Source organism: Alosa sapidissima, chromosome 20 (genome assembly GCF_018492685.1).
Source record: "Alosa sapidissima isolate fAloSap1 chromosome 20, fAloSap1.pri, whole genome shotgun sequence".
In the NCBI taxonomy this organism is placed as follows: Eukaryota; Metazoa; Chordata; class Actinopteri; order Clupeiformes; family Clupeidae; genus Alosa; species Alosa sapidissima.
This window is the reverse complement of record NC_055976.1, coordinates 7,939,963-7,958,852: the sequence shown is the minus strand read 5'-3', so window position 1 is coordinate 7,958,852 and position 18,890 is coordinate 7,939,963. Positions and strand designations below refer to the sequence as shown.

Genomic DNA, 18,890 nt, shown 5'->3' with positions numbered 1-18,890 from the left:
GAATCGTTCAAATTGGTAGCCTGACGAGCCAGACCCACATTAAAATGTAGGGTCTGGGCACTCACCGTTCGCAGTTCTCAGTCCGAGGGGCGGGATAATCAGTTGTCTTTCAAATTCCCTCTGCACTCAATAGGACAGCGGCAGCGCTATGAGTCCCATGCGTTTCCCACCAGCGGAGCTAGTTGGGTAGTTCAAACGTTTGCCAACTTAATAAAAGCTTAACTCGTGTCACACTGTTCGCCAACAGCAACATCCATCTTATTTGTTTTCAAGTAGCAGGGAATTCAAGCCAAACCGTTGCAACTCTGCCATCAATCATTATGTTAAGCCCACCTAACGACTCTATACACGATTTCATTGGCCTGATTGAGTTTCGATTTCTGGAGCTCACAAGCCAACGGAGAGTTGCTAGACTAGCCCTGCCAGCAAATGTAATTTGCTGCCGCTAGGGCGCGTCTAGATTTCTAGGCTATCAAATTGGTATAGAAGCATGAAATTTGGCACAGATACTCTCTAAGGGTCACTTTTTGGCAAAAAGACGCTGGCCACCCAAAAATTCAACATGGCGGCCATTTTTTCAAGATGGCCGCTATTTCTGTCAAATGTCATTATGTCAATCGTTCAAACAGTGATAGGCATAACATTTTGTTGTGCTTACATGTGCTTGTCCCTCAAAAATTCAAGATGGCAACCATTTTTCAAGATGGCCGCCATTTCTCTTGAATCCTTACAATTTTTCAAATGGTGATGCTAGATGTAGTTAGATAGCCGCACCTGAATTGACAGGTTGTGCCAGCACGGGAGAGCCGAGCCAAGGGTAAGCGGGGCAATACATGACTTGTTCATGTATGCTTACCTGGATGATGTACAGATCACACAGGACTTAAATGGCACTGAATGAATATTCTGGCTGTAGGTGACCCGAACCTAGTTGTATCCCATACTTGAATGTGTACTATGTCTATGATTGAGGTGGTAAAAGGATAACCCCTCGGCCTTAATCAGACAACAATCCCCCAAAATGGCAAATGAAAATCCTATGTCAGCCAAGAGATCAACTGATTGAATGAAATGTTGTCTTTGTCAGACAGACACAAAGAAACCCCTCTTATCACCACCTACCCATCATGTTTCTCAACATGATGGCTATAAAATGATTGCCACCAACATTCCACTCTTTCACAATAGTGACCTGGAGATCCTTGAGAAGTTTGGAGTGTGGCTGCAAATCAGAATGCCGTAGAGGATGCAAATGTTTTAGATTGGGTTTCACTTGCACAGAACTGTGCAATTGCATATGTGAATAAAAAAGTAAGTTTGCAGTGGGCGAGAGCCGATTTCCTGATTCTGGACCATGATGTATATGAACACCTTCCTGTATGTTGCCCCCAATACAACACTTGCTGACTGCCAAGCAGGGAGGCATTGGCTACCATTTTTAACAGTCTTTATTATGACTTGACAGGGCACAATCTCACAAGCTCAGGCTGGACACTCTAACCACAAGGCCTTTGAGCTGGTAAAAATGTGAATTTATGTTATTTTTTCAATCCTTCCTTTTAACTCAGTCCCAACAGAGTACACTATTAAAGCAACACTCACTTTGAAAAATGCCTTGAATTTTTGCAATTGCCTTTTTCTAAAAGTGTGGCCGTTACAGAATATTTTTGCTAACATGCATGTGTGCATCAGTGTACATACTACCGCAATGACGGCCATCTTGGAAAAGGTCTCCATCTTGAATTTTTTATTGGCCATCCAAAAAGTGGCCTTAACAGAATATTTGTGGCATATTTTATGTATCACTTTTTGGAAACAGTGGCAATGAACATAGGACAGGAATGGCAGCCATCTTGAAAAATGGTTTCCATCCTGAATTTTTGAGTGACACATACCTTTTCCCAAAAGAGTGTTCCTTGAAGAGTATTTCTGCCTAATTTTATGCTTGCATCACCATTTGAACAATTGAAATGATTAATATTCGACAGGAATGGTGGCCAGCTTTAAAAATGGCGGCCATCTTGAATTTTTGAGGGACAAGCATTTTTTTCCCATTAACATTTCCTTTAGAGAGTATTTGTATCAAATGATATGCTTAGATCACTGTTTGAATAATTGATATAATAAGCATTGAATAGCAATGGCGGCAATCTTGAAAAATGGCCGCCATATTGAATTTTTGAGTGGCCAGCGCCTTTTTCCAAAATAATGGCCCTTAGAGAGTATCTGTGCCAAATGTCATGCTTCTGTACCAAAGTGAACGATTTTTTACTAATCTGCTGCAGTATTTTGGAATAAGTAAGGGATAATGTATAGAACGCCGGTCATTATGGGGAAAATAAGTCCCGACAGGGCGAACCGGACCCCGACGCGCCAGCAGGGAAGGGACTTATTTTCCCCATAATGACCGGCGTTCTATACATTATCCCTTACTTATTCCAAAATAGTGCAGCAGATTAGTAAACTTGGGCATTGGACTTGGGCATTGGACAAGAGGTGTTGAACATGCCTACGCTCTATGAAGTCCATAACATCAGGGGCTATGGCATAGAGCTCCCTGGTCTCGCTTGCTTGGAGGGGACAAGCTGTCCCCGTCAGTTTCAAAATCTTTCACTGGACAGAAACAGACATCCCTCCTCCTAGCCTAGTCGCCTGCTGTAGTTTTACTGGTCACCTTGCTATTTTATAGATGTATCAGGTAGCTTAGTTGACTTTACATTCTCCTATGTGGGCATAACACTTCAGCCATTTGGAACAGAAGAATACACCAGAATAGGCCTGTTTAGTAAGCAGGATTTGATGGCTGCATTGCAATTCAATGCGGAAGTAGCCTAATCCAAGTATTCAGAATACGTTACTCAGATTGAATACGTTACAAAATACATAATTGGGCATGTATTCTGTATTCTGTAACAGAATACTTTTTGAAAGTATCCTTCCCAACACTGCCTATATCTCATGAGTCCCATGCACTTTCCCACCAGTGGAGCTAGTTGGCTAGTTGATCAAACTTTTGCCAACTTAAAAAAAAAGCTTAACTCCAGTCGCAATTCAACCACTGTTTTCCAGCAACAGCACCCATCTTGTTTGTTTTCAAGTAGCAAGGAATTCACATGGAACCGTCGCAATTATGTCATCATTATGTTAAGCCCGCCCACCGATTCTACACACGATATGATTGGCCTGATTGAAGTTTGATTTTTCCAGCTCTCAAGCCAACAGAGAGTTGCTAGACTACCCTGGCTGCAAATTACATTTGCTGCTGCTAGGGTACGTCTAGATTTCTAGGCTACCCTCCTCCCATATTTAGGGTGAAAATTGGCAGTAGGACCACAAGGATGCAAAAACTCAACTTTCTCATCTTGTTCTATATCTACATCAATGGACTTTCCTAACCACCACTGCCAGCCAATCCCCTGTCTCAATACTGTTGATAATTATATCAACAGTAGCACGCCCAGGATCTTTCAATGGCTCCTCTTCCATTTCATCCACCAAATCTTACATTTCATCGACCAAATCCCCTGCTTCTCCCAACTCGTCTTCCATCTCCTCCATCAACATGGCCAATGGACGGCTCTTCCTGGCCCTTGCATCAGTCTGCTGCTCCTCTGAGCAGTCTCTCAAAGAGTAGCTGGGCTCACTGCAAGAGCATGATAGTTGTCTGTACCTAACACCAAACTGGCGAAGCCTATGAAGAAGCCGAAACTTCTTTAGAACCTTGCCTGATACACTGCAAAAAATGAAATCTAACCAAGTGCTATTAATCATAATAAGATAAAAAAAAATCTATTTGGTATTGTTTCTAGTATGAAAAGACTTACCTGGTAGCCTGGAAAATCCAGACCCTGATAATCTATAGATTAAGGGTCTGACAAAGAACAATGGCCCAACTCGAGGGGCGGCAACAAGCATGCATTTAAAAAATCTCACTGAACGCAATTGGATAACGCTAGACCATGTTTACTCTGAATGATTTCGGACTTTGACGCAATCGGATAACACTACGACCAATATGTACTGTCCTCCAACGTTGCAGCGCTGTCTTCATCAGTTTAGCTGGTTCCCCGGAATGTTGGGGTAAAAGTAACGTGCGTCATTGCTCTTTGCCAGAGTGTCTTGCAGAGACAATTCCATTGTGCTCTTGCAAGAACTCTGGATTTCCAGGGTACTTACCTAGCGCTCTCTTGAAAGATCACTTTGACTTATTTTAAGGAGTCTTATCAAGACAAATTTACTTAACGCACTGGCAGACAAATTGGCTTGCTTTTAGGACAAATTTGCCTAACGCAATGGAAGAAAATTTTCTTATTTTCAGGATGAGATGTCTTAAAATAAGTCAAACATTTCTTAAATTAAGTCAAATGATTTCATGAGAAAGCGCTAGGTAAGTCTCTTTATACTGAAAACAATACAAACTAGTTTTTTATCTTAAGATAATAAGATTATCTGATATAAGATTAATAATCTTGGTTAGATTTTATTAGATACGCAGTTTTTGCAGTGTAAATTGTCTGTGACCTGATTTTTTTTAGCGGCTCGTTTCTGTGCCACATGAGTTGTATAATTCCTTCTCAGCTCTTGTGGAAAAGAAGATATGCCTTTTTGCTCTGGGTCCTAATTCTCCTACTTGTTTTACTTTTTTGTTTTGGACCCTGTCCTTCCATCTCTGTCTCTCCTTTTCTAACTGCTCTTTACTGTCTAACTGTCCCTACTGCTTTCTGGGTCACTGTTAATTCTTTCTCTCCCTTTTCTCTGGTACTGTTTCTTTGTTTTTGCTCCTACACTGACAATTTTTTTCTAGCCATGTCTGCCTAGAGTACAGATAAAAACTACTTATGTACGTATATGTAAAATACTTTTTATGAGTTATTATTATAAGTTATTTGGCATTTGGGTATATTAAGATGTTTTAAGTCAATAAACATGGATACTTAGATCATATTATCATGTTATGTAGTTGTTATACATTACTTAATGAGTATTTGGGTTGGGAGCACTTTTCCACTCCGTCAGCTTACATGTCAACACCGTCAGACAAAATATCTGACAGAGTTGACGTCTGACGGAGTTGACAAAACAACATGTTTTTTTTTTTAACTTAATCATGTAGATGGTAGCCATTTTGATTGTCCTCAGTTGCCAGCTGCCACTAAACTAAACCAAAATACCAACTTTTATTTCAAACTTCTTGATTGAATTCAGCTCTACTTTGAAGACAGTGTTGACACATTAAAGCTGTGACCACTGGGATTTCAACTTGTTTGCTGAATATTTTTTTTTTTTAAAAAACACTTACGAGACCATGTGTTGGACTGCTGCATCCATCAACAGAAAGAAGTTAAAGGGGGTCCTCAGGGTTAAAGCTGACCAAAATATGCCTGATTTATTTCGAATTTGAAAAATATCTGACGGAGTTGACATGAATTGAGGACAGATTTTGAAAGGCTGTTGTTAATGTATAAAATAATGCAATGTTTACTTTAAGTATTTTGTGATATTTTATTAAGCCATCCAATTAACCTCATAATCATATTTGTGCATTTTGGGCATTTTAAAACACTTTATTTTTGCAGTTTGATACTGTAACCTCTGCGGAGGACGAGTTCATTTGCATGGGCTTTCACAGTACAGTGCTGGTATTTCATGAAATTACTATGAAATAATATAAATGTAGCCAAAACAAAGAGTCTAAACATACACAAGCCAACTTTTAAAGCCTTTTTATATGAAATAATGTATTGTTTTTTAAGGGAAATTGCAACACTTTGATGGGGGACATGTTTTGTCCCTTATCTCAAGAATCAGTGAACTACAAAAGTATGTAGCCTAATGTAAATTAACAGATTTGATGACGTTCCGGTAATTTTATATCTTTTAAGAGTCGTTTTATTTTAAGCATTTTTCTTTGGTCACTCAGACACATAGGCCTACACAGTGGTTCCCTCAAAGAATGATCTGAGAAAGCCAATGGTCAAAAATATTTTTTATTAACTTGAATAAACTGTACCATAAAGAAAATTCATAAAGACAGAATGATAATACGGTTAATTATATGCCTACTTACACTTTATAGGCTAGGCTATTTAAACCTACTGGGATTTTCACATTCCTATCATTTTACAGTTTGAACAATTAATATTGCAACTCTCAAATCATTATGGATGTAGTTATCCTAGGCAGTTTTAGTGTGTGGGTGTCACTGAATATATTCACATGACCTAACCCCACAACACCCATTCCTTTACATATCCACACCCACTTTCCTCTAATGTTACAGTAACAAGAAATCCATGGGGCAGTTTTGTTATGTAGAGGAGGATTTTATGTTGTGTATGGCATAAGGACTAGAGTCCCGGTGAGGCCACATATCCCCATTGGTGAGCTCCTTCCCTCTCTCATCACCCCTCTCCACCATCTCCACAGTCATGATCATGTCTGGGCCAAACATGTCCGCCATGCGGTACGACTGGGTGAGCCGACGGAAGGAGGCGTCGGAGATGTCGTCGTCCTCAAAGTTGCCGTTGCCTCGGCGACGCGTGGCTTTAATCTCGTCTCCCAGTTCAGTGAACAGCTCCTTGGCATCTCGCACGAGTGTGGATTTCAGACCAAACAAACATAGCAGGAACACCAAGCCAGCACAGATCCCTGAGACAAAATACAGGGCTACTGTCTCTGGAACACCTGTGGAGTGAAAGGTCCAGGGTGAAAAGGAGGACAGATGGGCCTATCTGAATTGGTGCCCTGGAATAAAGGTGAAGTGACATTAAAAATAACTAACAGGGATAAAATTGACCGACAATTTTAGAAAAGTCACAGTTTGAACAGCGGTGAGCTGACAATAACTCTGATAGCATTAAAAAATGATCAGATGCAGAGCACTTTGTTGTACTGTTTAAAATTGTGCAGAAGACACATAAGGGATTTAAGATTTAGATAATCTTAGAATACTTGCTAGATAGACTGGCTAGATAGGTTCTCATAGCCAAACAGCCACTGAACCACATACCCTGAATTTGGGAAAAGATTTCCAGAGAGTTGGTGAAAATGTTTTGTGGCCTGGACACGCCGGGGCCTGTGTACCAGCCGCCTGTGTACGAGAGGTTCATCTGTTGGCTTATTCCCTCTAATCCATGCATAGAGTCATATATAACTACAGTTGAAATTCATTAGCCCAATTGTCACCATAGATCAATCAGTAAATTGTTACCAAACATGTCCTTATATCAAATCATTATACTGTAGATGTAATTAACCGGGAGGATAGGGAGCTGTTTAATGGAAGTGATAGGTCTGATGTTGTTTTCTTTAGAGTGAGGATTTACCATGAGTGTAGTCACTTAATAAAAATGGGTCTGTGGTCCCACGCCCGACATCCTCCAAAAGATATCTGGGAACTGATTGAACAGAAAACCATTTAAATCAGTGGATATTGTTCCCTATTTCTACAATTAACCTTGCTATATTGGCATGCCTAGTTCAGTACCAGAGTTCAATACAATACAGTTTTGTACAATACAGTATTATACTAAATAATATATTAATACAAACAGTGTTGGGCAAGTTACTTCAAAATCGTAATGTATTATGTATTACTTATTACTGTCATTTGAAAGTAATTTGTTACATTATAATATTACTGTCTCTGAATTGTAAGGCATTACACTACTATTGCATTACTTTTAAGTTACTTTCACCAAAATATCTAGAAATATGGATTTGCCATTCTAAATGCAGTTTATTACGCTCAATGCAACTTGTTCTTCCAATGGAGGGAGATGTGGTATAGCATAATGACTGAGCTAGGCTTAAGGCTAACAAAAGTAGAATGCAATAGGCGCAGTGCTCATGATGCAATACAAGGAACAATCATAGTCAGAATTTTGTTAAAAACCGACAAAAGGTCAAAGTCTGGTAAATTGTGATAGAAATACTGTAACTTTAAGGCCTAGGCCTACTCATTAAAATCAATAGAGAGCCTACTATATTGTAAATCAAAGCTTAAAGGAACCGTATGTAAGATTGTGGCTAAAAGTGGTACTACAATCACTTTCAAATTACTGTAGAGCGGTAGCCTAGAAATCTAGACGCACCCGCTGCCAGGGCAAGTCTAGCAACTCTCCGTTGGCTTGTGAGCTGGAAAAATTAAACTTCTATCAGGCCAATCAAATCGTTAGGCAGGCTTAACATAATGATTGATGGCAGAGTTGCAGCGGCTTGGCTTGAATTCCCTGCTACTTGAAAACAAAGAAGATGGATCTTGCTGTTGGTGAACAGCTTGACACGAGATAAGTTTTTTTAAGTTGGCAAAAGTTAGAACTAGCCAACTAGCTCCGCTGGTGGGAAAACGCATGGGACTCGTTCTAGCGCTGTCCTATTGCGCGCAGAGGGAATTTGAAAGACAACCGATTATCCCGCCCCTCGGACTGAGCACTGCGAACGGTGAGTGCCCAGACCCTACATTTTAATGTGGGTCTGGCTCGTCAGGCTAGTAGAGCGGTGTATCCCCTTCCCCTCCTCTCTGACTGGCAGTGTTGGAAACCGGATGCCTAAACACTACTGACTTTGTGATTAATAGATGGAGGGTGGCGCATTAGGCCAAAACACAAAATGACAACATCAACATCAGTTGAGGGCTGCAACTTCACTTTTTAAATGACAATATCCTGGCCAGACTACTGTTGTCAGTGATATAAGTATTTGAAATGAACATGATTTCTTAATGTCTAGTGACATATCAGGGCAATTTTATGATTAATTGAAATACATTTTTTACATACGGTTCCTTTAATAAAGACATGTCAAGATAGTGGCCTGCTGCATTTCGGTGCCCTAAGTGAGTTGCTTTGAGTGAGTGACATTTAAATGATAACTCAAACTCAACACAAAGTAAAATAAAAGGCCTATTATTTACAGACCATTAATTTGTGAAGAAATGCTGTTTTACTTATAAATGGTGCACTGTCACTTTAAGAGCAGTGATCTTTACGTTGTCATAATGCCCTTTTGCCAGCTCTTGTTTACAAGCCTTATTTGTTTGAGTTACATTGATAGCACAATATTAACAATAATATGCACAATGTTAAGTTGTTTTAAGCAGCCTCCATTGCTTTGGAAATGGAAGTATGCAATGACATGTTGCTTCATACCAAAAGGTATCAAACTTGCATGTAACCTCGTGTTAGTGCATTTTGACATTGTAAACGTTATTGATGAAGAGTGAAACGCAGTTTGCAGTAAAGCTACTATTCATTGGTTACATTTGGGTGCCCCCTCTGTCCTTTGGTGCCCAAAGCAAAGTGCGTGATGCGCGTGCGGTGGGAGCGGTGGCACTGCCAAGCTACACAATCTTTTTTTCTGCATTTCTATCCCTTTATTCTCTTTAATTCAAATTCACAGCACAAAACTGACATGTACAACAGCATAGTTTGTGTTTTATCAAGAATCAAAAAGATTAGCGTGGCACTACTTTATGTTTCATTAATTTACTTGTGCTATTTCGCGAGGCATAGAAAGATCTTTCGGTTTCGCACACAAAGTGCACTAACTATTATGTTCTTCATAGCCTTGTCTCTGACAAGCTGAAAATAATGAGCGTAGGCTTATGTCCATCCCGCAAATAGAGTGCGCCTGCGAGTCTGCTGCAGCCACAGGTATCTTCAACCAGTATCAGGAGATAACGTTCTACTATTTCTACTACGTTCTTACTATTTGTTCTCCCGTGGTGTTTGCGAATATGTATCAAAACCAAACACCACTTAATTTCGGGTTAAATGCATTGTAACGCGCGTTACTGAAGTTTGTACAGAGTAAAATATTACCCATTTTTTGTAATGCCTTACATTACCACGTTACCGCAAACAGCAATACAGTAATTACATTACTTTTGTAACGCTACACCCAACACTGAATACAAAGTTCATACAGTGATGTCACCAGCTGAAATATCTTGTTCCCCTAGAGCCGCCATTTGAATTAAATGGGTAAATGTAAATTGTTCTGGTACAATGATGAAGTATTCAGTCTGATTCACTTCCTCTCTCACCACATGTGTAGGACACTCGCAGATGCTTCCTGGTTCCAGGGAAACAGGGGTCACCAAAATTCTGAATGTCTGCCAGGACCGAGCAGTTGGCTTTGCCATGACAGCGACGAGATACTCTCCTCAGGGCAGTGGATGAGAAACACTCTGGAATACAATCATACGTACATTTGCACTGGCCCAATGACTGCGAGTCTGATCTGTAGCTTTTGCTATTTATATTGTATCTGCAGACAAACAAAAACTTATTTTTGCACAGTTAACTACTCATAAACATTTGTAATGGGTGGAGTGTTATTGAATAAGTGCAGTATCGTATCCCTCCACAAGATGGCAGTATTGCTATTTAGCAGCAGACCCATGTCGGCCTTGACGTCGTTTTCCTGTGGGCAGTTAACTACTCATAAACATTTGTAATGGGTGGAGTGTTATTGAATAAGTGCAGTATAGTATCACTCCACAAGATGGCAGTATTGCTATTTAGCAGCAGACCCATGTCGGCCTTGGCGTCGTTTTCCTGTGGGCAGTCGTGGTTCCAGTGCAGCTGGTGGCCAAACGTAGCAGAGTAGATGGCAAGGACTGTGTCGTTCTTACACGCCAGGCGCAACCTCTCGTTCTCACATACCATTTTAGTCCTGTGATGCTCTTTCAAGCAAGGACACAAAAAAACATTTTAGCATTCCCATGGATACAAAGCCCAAAGCTGCTGTTTACTGAGCGACTCAGAACTTATTCCAGACATAATGATCTATTTGTTTGGATACCACATTTTAACCACAATGTCATGCTGGCGTAAAGCCAATCATTATGGGAAAAAAACTTACGCTGGGTGCGCTTGTCACAGCAACCCATGATGACGAATAACTGCATATTATGTAATGGTCATATATATAGAGAGAGTGATGAAGAGACATCTTAGTTTGTTGTGCCCCAACTAACCTGGGCGGCACTTGTATGACACAAGAATGTACTTGCTGGTCTCAGGGCAGGGGTCTTGTCCAAACACTTGGCTGATGACTGGTATATGACAACTCCTTTGCTCCTGGCACTCTGACGTCACTTTCTTCAAACACACAAGAGAGGGAGGGTTAGATTGGCATTAGATAGGATTTAGATGGCCAGTCTGTGTACAGATTTGGTAAAGTGATGTATTCATTCAGGTCATTACTCATGACTTTCATTACGCACATAGATTGACATAGATTAATTTAATCCTTGTGACAACTAATATAGATTTGAAACTAATACTCATATGACAGCATTTTTTAGCATGACTTTACTCATTGACATTAGTGTCAAGTTAGATTTAGACTATTAGACAGTAAGGAGACTTTTGTTGTTGTTATTAGAGTAGTTGATCAGACCTCATGATAAATACAATTTGTGGTGTCTGATACAGGTTTATCTACTGTTTTCTAAAAGGCATGTTGATACCAAAGGGAAAAGTACCTGAACGGCCACAGGGGACATGCACTCAGTGTTCTCCTCCAGCGTGACGTTTGGGTTTGTGGTTGGACACAAGTACTGGCTCGGCACACGGCGTCCGTAGAAAGCAGAGAGGATGGCAATGGTGGTTTTGGAGGGACATCTGATTTCGAGAGTGTCTCCATCGCACGCATGTGCAGTGTGGTTCCTGAGAATTTTGTGCAGGTAGACTGAGGGAACATTAAAGAACATGTTCATGTTAAAAAATATAACCAAACATGTCCAAAACTTGACCTAAAGTGGAAAACATAGGCTGACCAGCTAAAAACAGGTTCAGCATGTTTTGGATGTTGTAGTCAAGGATATTAAGCATTGCTATCACCTATGTAATACTATGCAATCAACATGAATTGCTGACATCAGACCTTTGCTCAAACAAATATACCTCCATATCTAATCTTTTAGGTGGAGCTCAACAATTGCAAAGCCACTTCCCAAGTACTACTTTGTCTGTCATGACAAAACAATTAATATACTGTACATCAAACTGCGAGTTATTATGGATATTTTAATCAGTTAATATGAAGATGATAAACCAAGAGGCAAGACAAGATAAAACAGTGCTATAAATGCTAAAACAGAGTGGTTAGCATTTCAGCACAAAAACAAACTTGTGTTATTATTACCAGGTCAGCTATTCTATATGAAACACCAATCTTATTGCTGGGACTGACTTCCTCAGTGCAAAATAACAAACAGCTGGCGAGCTTACACCTGGACCTTCCTGTTTCCTGCTCTGTTAGACCCTGCGCAGAACTCAAAGCGCAGCAGTGGATTCAAACCTGAGGCTCTCTTTTCTCTGCCCTGTAGTGATTGTCTGTATAGTAAACAGTAAGTGTATGTGATATGTGTGAGGCCATGTTTAAAGGCCTGGTTGCTGGCTCCAGGCCCCCGTCTCTGTCAGAGCTGGCCTGCTTTCCATCCCAGCCTGGCACATGCTGCGAGACTCCAGGGAGGCAGTACCAGGCACAGTCACACAATGTGCTATTCTTAGCTGAAGACTCCCTCTCTCTCTGTTGAAGTATATTGTTTGGGTCAACTGCGGGGTATCAGGGTCAGAGCCACCACTGCGTTTGAGATTAGTGTGTCACTAAATGAGAAATGCCACCCCTGGGTATTCCAAATGTGTGCAGTTCCCATTTAGTGCAGCATTGTTTAAAAAAGCCACTCCCTGGCTTGTCTCAGATTACCGGTTAAAATATTAATTTGACATTAACAGTGATGCAAGAGAGAACCTTCTATTACCTGGCAGTTCACTGATATGCATGTGGTAACAAACATTTATTAAAAACTTTATTTTGATAACAAATCTCTCAAGAAAAAAACATTAAACCAAACAACATCATCTGCACATCATTCATGCAGAATCACTGAAATTAAGATTATTCAGTTACTATTTATATAGGTTTTAATGTTGAAATAAAGGTGACAAAAGTATAAGTATAAATACTTTTTTGATCCCGTGAGGGAAATTTGGTCTCTGCATTTAACCCAATCGGTGAATTAGTGAAACACAAACAGCACACAGTGTACACACAGTGAGGTGAAGCACCCACTAATCCCGGCGCAGTGAGCTGCCTGCTACAACGGCGGCGCTCGGGGAGCAGTGAGGGGTTAGGTGCCTTGCTCAAGGGCACTTCAGCCGTGCCTACTGGTCGGGGCTCAAACCAGCAACCCTCCGGTTACAAGTCCAGTGGGCCACGGCTGCCACAAAAGACTCCAAACAACCAGGAACTGAGACTTTATGCCATCCTTATCCAGGCCATTTTCATGAATGAGTCCAACCCCAATCTGTGGTTGTATTGCCTTGCCTTGGAGAGGTTTGGGTTAACTCAGCTGACTGTTCCCCTTCCTAAACTGCGTTGGAAACAATGAGGAGTGGGCAGAGTGATAACACACACACACACACACACACACACACACAGCTCCTTTAACCCTGACACACGTCTTTCAGCGTGACACTGTGCAGCTGTTTGGTACAGGATGTGCAAGCGATAAATTGCAGAAAAGCCCTCACGCGCTCATGCCTCTTTCATGCGAAAACACACACACATGCATACAGTAGACTCCTATCACTCTTTTTACATTTGATGACTCTCATTATAATGAAGCCCATCTGGCTGACGCGTACATTTCAGCCCTCATATTTTTGTCCCTCCAACACTCAAAAAAACAAAACAAAGGCAGGTCAAACGGTTAACTCACCGGTGAAATCCGGTGCGGCCTGAGCCGTGTGTGTGAGCGCGCCCAGGGCCAGGAGGACACAGGAGGCCAGGACGCGTGGTGACCTGCTGAAGTCCCACGGAGGACGCGTGGTGCCCATCTTGCAGAAGGATGCCAGAGAGGTGCCTGCTCTGCCAAGGGGGTTGTTTACTGCGCATGGTCCTCTGGCCGTGAAGGGTGGCGAGGAGAGGAGGGAGGTGGTGTATGTGGGGCTGTGTGGGTGAGGGGGTGTCAATACTGCTATTGTGTGGATGCTCCTCTTCTCTTGTTGTCACGGTAATAGAGGCAGACGGGACAGACAGCTGTGTCATCTATCTTGATGACACTGAGCTAGGCCTTACTGGTAGCATTTTGGCTACTCTGCTACCACAACATAAAATGGAGGACTAAGATGTGAGCACAGCTGGAGCTGACTCTTAAACGCATCCGTGCCAGATCAAGGCCAGACCCGTCCCAAAATGATCTAGGATGAGAGGCTATGCTAACACTGATGTTTGGCTGCAGCTACACTGGAGAAAGGGAGCCATGTCGTTTGTTTTGAGAGTGTTTCTGTGAGCACATTTGGACCGTGATGCCAGTATCAATAGTGACCCTTCCTGCTCGATTCCCGGACAGGGTCCTGTGGACAGGGCGGATAAAGAGGAGACTTCCAGGGTGAGCTCCAACCGCCCTGGCCTTTTGAGGCTGCCCCATCTCCACCAGATAAACGCTTCCTTCCTCGATGGGATGGAAAGGGTGGAGGGTCAGTGGCAAGGTGCAGATTTCCAGCATGTCTGTTTTTCCAAAGAAACACTTTGTATTTCTCCCCCCCCCCTCTGTATTTCACACAGCAAGCACGTTTGAAAACAGTGCTTTTGCTTAATCTTATCTTCATTAGTTTCTACCAAAGATATTTGCAGTCAATAGTTTTTGACACAGAGTTGTGTTGCTGTAGCAACCAAACAGTGAAAGGATAAACAATCCTGGGCTTGGTGTGTCATAGCCCATGTCTCGGTGTCATAGCCCATGTCTCACTACCCCACCCACCCGCCCCCCTCCCACCCCACCCCCTGACCACTGCACACTTATGATGTGTGAGATCCCATCTAATCTGCCTTTCCCCGTTTGGCCGGCGCAGGTACAGTACATTCATCCGGTCCGTTTGATGACTAAAAGAGATGATTGTGAAATTCTGAATGGCCCTCCACCACCCTCTTTATTGCCCTCTGAGTGTGAGGAGGCAGACACTCCTCCGCTGGGCAGTGCTGTGACAGAAAGGAATTTGTACATTACTAGGGCTGGGATACCCAAGCTGTCTACTCAGCCACTTCTTGGTCAGATAAGCAAAGACGTTTTCCCTCGTCTCACCCCTAACATGTTTGCTTTACTCTGGTGTGGCTATTATCTCGTCCAGGAGCGGTGTTTGTGCCCCACACTGACCCACCGCTGGAATGCCACTCTTCCCATGCTAGCCCATGTTATCACATGGCCCAGTGACATGACTCAGACCGCCACCATTTAAGAGCTGATTAGAAAGTGTCCAGTCTGACGTGAGGGGAGAGTGAGAGGTGGCCCACTGTGCTGTGGTGGTTGTGGTCACTGGCTCCACACTCTGACTGCCTATCTGCCAGCCGGACTGCCTGCCTGACTCAGAGTCCCAGGAGGCTTTGAGGGGGGGGCGGGCGGCTGCCCTGCCGGGCTTCCTGTGCACGCCGGAGTGTTGTGTGCCTAATTTCCAGGATTTGTCCGGGTTTCCATTTCAAGCTTTTGTTCTCTTGCCTCCCCCCACCGCCCCCCAGCCCCCCTCACCGGCCCCGTCCTCGTTCCTCCTCCTCCAGTTGGGGAAACTCCCAGTCCGTCTCACAAGGACACATGAGATCTGACAGCACTGATGTTTCTATTCCCCACAGACTCCTCTCTCCTCCGTCTCTCAGGACTTCACTTTCTTCTCCAACAGAGCCCCCCTTTATCTGATCTTTGTTCATTCGCCTTTTGAACAAACTAATGCTGTGCTACCCTCCTCCCAAAGATGGTTTCCCATAAAAGCCATCATTTCTCAGAAATTGTGGGGGGAAACTCCAACACCCGCCAGCTCTGGTGTGTGTATGTGATGCAAATCTTTGAAAGCAAGGGAAAAAGAAAGACGTTTAAAAAGGAGAAATGAAACTGCTCTGTGAGACCCATTAAAGCTATCAGAATGACTAATGTTGTAATTTTGTTTCTGCATTCTCGGGTGAACCGTCTTGATGTTTGTGTGTTGTGAAATTTCTGAAGCAAGTCCAAGTGTTTCACAAGTTTACAGTCTGGCCGCCTCAACCATTCATTATGTCAATTGCCCATGTCAAGGTCAAGGTTCTCAACAAGAACCTCATGCAGAGCACACCCTCCCTGTTCAAACCAAACAAGGTCACAAGCATCCTAATGCACACTGACATTCCACAATGAGAAACTCCTTCAGTCAATGAAGGACTGGGCAGGTCTTAGAAACATGACTGATTAAGCATCAAGAAAGGCCATGTCCTCACTTATTCAGTACTATATATGGGACCAGAAGGACCTTTTCAATTACGTATGATTGCACAAACACACACATAGATACACACAAACACTGACACACACATAGATACACACAAACACTGACACACACAAACACACACACACACACACACACACACACACACACACACACACACACACACACACACACAAAAACACACACACACACACACACCACACACACACACACACCACACACACACACTCAAACACTCCTCCCATCCTACTCCCACTCCCCCCATCGTACATCTCTGCTCAAAGGGATCTCCAATCCAAGCTGGAATCCGGGAGTTCCCACCTCCAGCATGACTAATCACTGACTCCACTCACTAAAATGCACAAGCAGTGAAATTATGCGTTTCCACCTATTTTATACAGTATATGGTTTCCACAGAAATAGAGTGGACAAAAAAAAGAAAAAAAAGTTACCAAAAAAAAATCAATCTTGTGGAGTTGCTGTGCAGTACAATGTGACGTTCTTCTATTTTAATATTTGGAAATAGTGAGGAGGAAAAATACTCCCCTTATTTTCAACAGCAAAAAAAAAAAAAAAAAAAACGGATGGAATTAATGACTAAACTCAAAGGAGTCCTTCATGGAAAGCTACATGTGTAGGCCTACCTTGTCCTCTAAAATCGTAAAGGGAAGGGCGTGTGTTTCTAACATGTGCCCCCCCCCCCTTCCTCATACCCCCCACCCCCCCAAATTGAATGAAGGCAGGAAAGGAGGTACATTGTGACGGAGCATAGTGAAAGCTTTGTGAGTGTAGCCCAGTGGCAGTTTCACAGAGGAGTTCGATCCGCAAACAAGGGGCTCCGTGGCTATTAACACCTCCCCTTTTTCCTGTGCCCCTCGTGCGTATCAATGCGGGGTATGTGTCACCACAGTGTTTTCGTCATGTTTCAGGAGGTAAAAATTGCTGCTATTTTGAGCTCTGATTCTGGCAGGGTGTTTATATGAGAGCACACACCCCACGCCCATCCTCGGGGGCCCCTCCCTCTCCTCCTCAGACTTTTTAAAAAGTGTGCTCAGGGAGTGATAGTCATACAGGAGCCAAGCAGACTCGCGTCAACCCTCTCAAAAAACAAAGCTTTTCTTTTTCACTGTCCTCAGACGCTCTGACGTTTTGCGCAATAGCGGACAGACACATATTTATACGGCTCGGGAAGGAGTTGGCAGTTTATTGGTGCTTTGTACTTGTGCTCTCTGACACTGCTGTGCTTGCTCAGAGGACTGGACTTACACTACTGACGACTAATCATCATCCCCTGAGGACAACATGGCACAGAGGCAAAACTCCAACAAAGACCCCAGCATCGAACTCTTCATTAAGGTCTGTTTCTGATTTCCTTTTTTTTTTCAAGTATTTCAGTGGAAGTTCAGTGGAAGAAGAGCATCCGCACACAGTCTCTTAGGATATCTAACTTCAACAACTTTGTGACATGACTCTCAGCTACTTTTTGATCTTTTGATTTTCATTTGTATGGACCACAAGATTTGTCTGTCAGATTGTTTTCAAGTCCGGAGGAGGGAAAACATAAGAAGACTATGGATTAAAAATATTTCCTTTTCCGTTTTTTTTTTTTGGCATGATAATAATGTTAAGTATGGTGACTGCATCCTTTTAAGGCTTTAAGGCTTTAAAACTTAACTTAACTTAAAAAGTGCCTTTTTGAGGTTGTGATATTTGGTCCACATTTGGTGCACAACCAATCAGAGCTGGTTGTGACAGAGGGCAGAGATCATTGTGGGCATCGTGTGTGAATCTTAAGTTTATGCCCATGTCATGGGTGTCGGTGCCATGGTTACGTAAACCCAGCGTGTCGTGCTAGGGAGCTGCTGATGAGCATGTGTAACTGTTCTCGATGACGTCGACCTTTATCAATAAACATACAGCAGGCAGCAACATGCATCTTATCTTCACAGACACGCACACACACACACACACACACACTCACACACACACACTCACACACACACACACACACACACACACACACGCACACACACACACACACTCTCACACACACTCTCACACACACTGAAGCTTTATAGCAACAGAACAGGGACACCCCTGGCCCAAAGCCCGTGACGGACACACCCACAGCAACTCACACAAACACTCACACACGCTTTAGACCTCATCAGCCTTAGCGCTGGCTCTCAAACGGAGACATCAAAACCAGATCTGAAAAAAAAAATACTGTTTTGATGTCTCCATTTGAGGCCAGCGCTGAGGCTGATGAGGTCTCAAGTCTCAAAGGTATTTTCTTTCCCCTCTGTGTCCTGTGTGCACTCCTTTCCGTCCCTTTGTGTGGCAACGGAGCAAGAGTTCTGTACTGGCCCCACTCGCTACATTTGAAGCGTCTGCAGTTGTTTGTTTGTGTCGTTGGCAGTGGCACTCTTATCAGAGCAGTCCATCACGTGGGGCAGGTGTGTGGTCAGAGGAGTGACAGCACTGCTAATATCCGCTATCTCTCCCGCTAGGACAATGCATGCTTTTCCTCTCCTTAAAATAACCCAACCACCTTCCCCCCACACAGCATGATGTGTGTGTGTGTGTGTGTGTGTGTGTGTGTGTGTGTGTGTGTGTGTGTGTGTGTGT

The 18,890-nt window shown here is 42.8% G+C and overlaps 3 protein-coding genes across 4 annotated transcripts in view; 1 reads left to right on the top strand and 2 right to left on the bottom strand.

Moving 5' to 3' along the window:
* Positions 1-3,541: 3,541 nt before the first annotated feature.
* Positions 3,542-18,890, bottom strand: part of urp1 (urotensin-related peptide 1) — a 20,949-nt gene continuing 5,600 nt past the window's right edge. Inside the window, exon 6 of the mRNA XM_042074171.1 lies at positions 3,542-3,552. The gene's annotated coding sequence lies outside the window, so the exon portion shown is untranslated. The remainder of the gene's footprint in view (positions 3,553-18,890) is intronic.
* si:ch73-335m24.2 (protein eva-1 homolog C) lies at positions 5,975-13,977 on the bottom strand. Of its 2 annotated transcripts, XM_042074164.1 has the most exons (8): positions 13,733-13,977; positions 11,492-11,697; positions 10,982-11,105; positions 10,535-10,687; positions 10,046-10,189; positions 7,326-7,397; positions 7,010-7,090; positions 5,975-6,684 (listed from the first exon to the last, which is right to left on the bottom strand). In XM_042074164.1, exons 1-8 carry the CDS (start codon positions 13,848-13,850, stop codon positions 6,308-6,310), a joined length of 1,275 nt encoding a protein of 424 aa, XP_041930098.1. In that variant the 5' UTR covers positions 13,851-13,977; the 3' UTR covers positions 5,975-6,307. The 2 variants fall into 2 exon arrangements, with proteins under 2 accessions (XP_041930098.1, XP_041930099.1); XM_042074165.1 differs by lacking the exon at positions 7,010-7,090 and having other exon boundaries at positions 13,733-13,973.
* clic2 (chloride intracellular channel 2) overlaps positions 17,312-18,890 on the top strand; it is a 4,682-nt gene continuing 3,103 nt past the window's right edge. Inside the window, exon 1 of the mRNA XM_042074168.1 lies at positions 17,312-17,618. Coding sequence (XP_041930102.1) covers positions 17,565-17,618 — 54 coding nt within the window. The 5' untranslated portion in view covers positions 17,312-17,564. The remainder of the gene's footprint in view (positions 17,619-18,890) is intronic.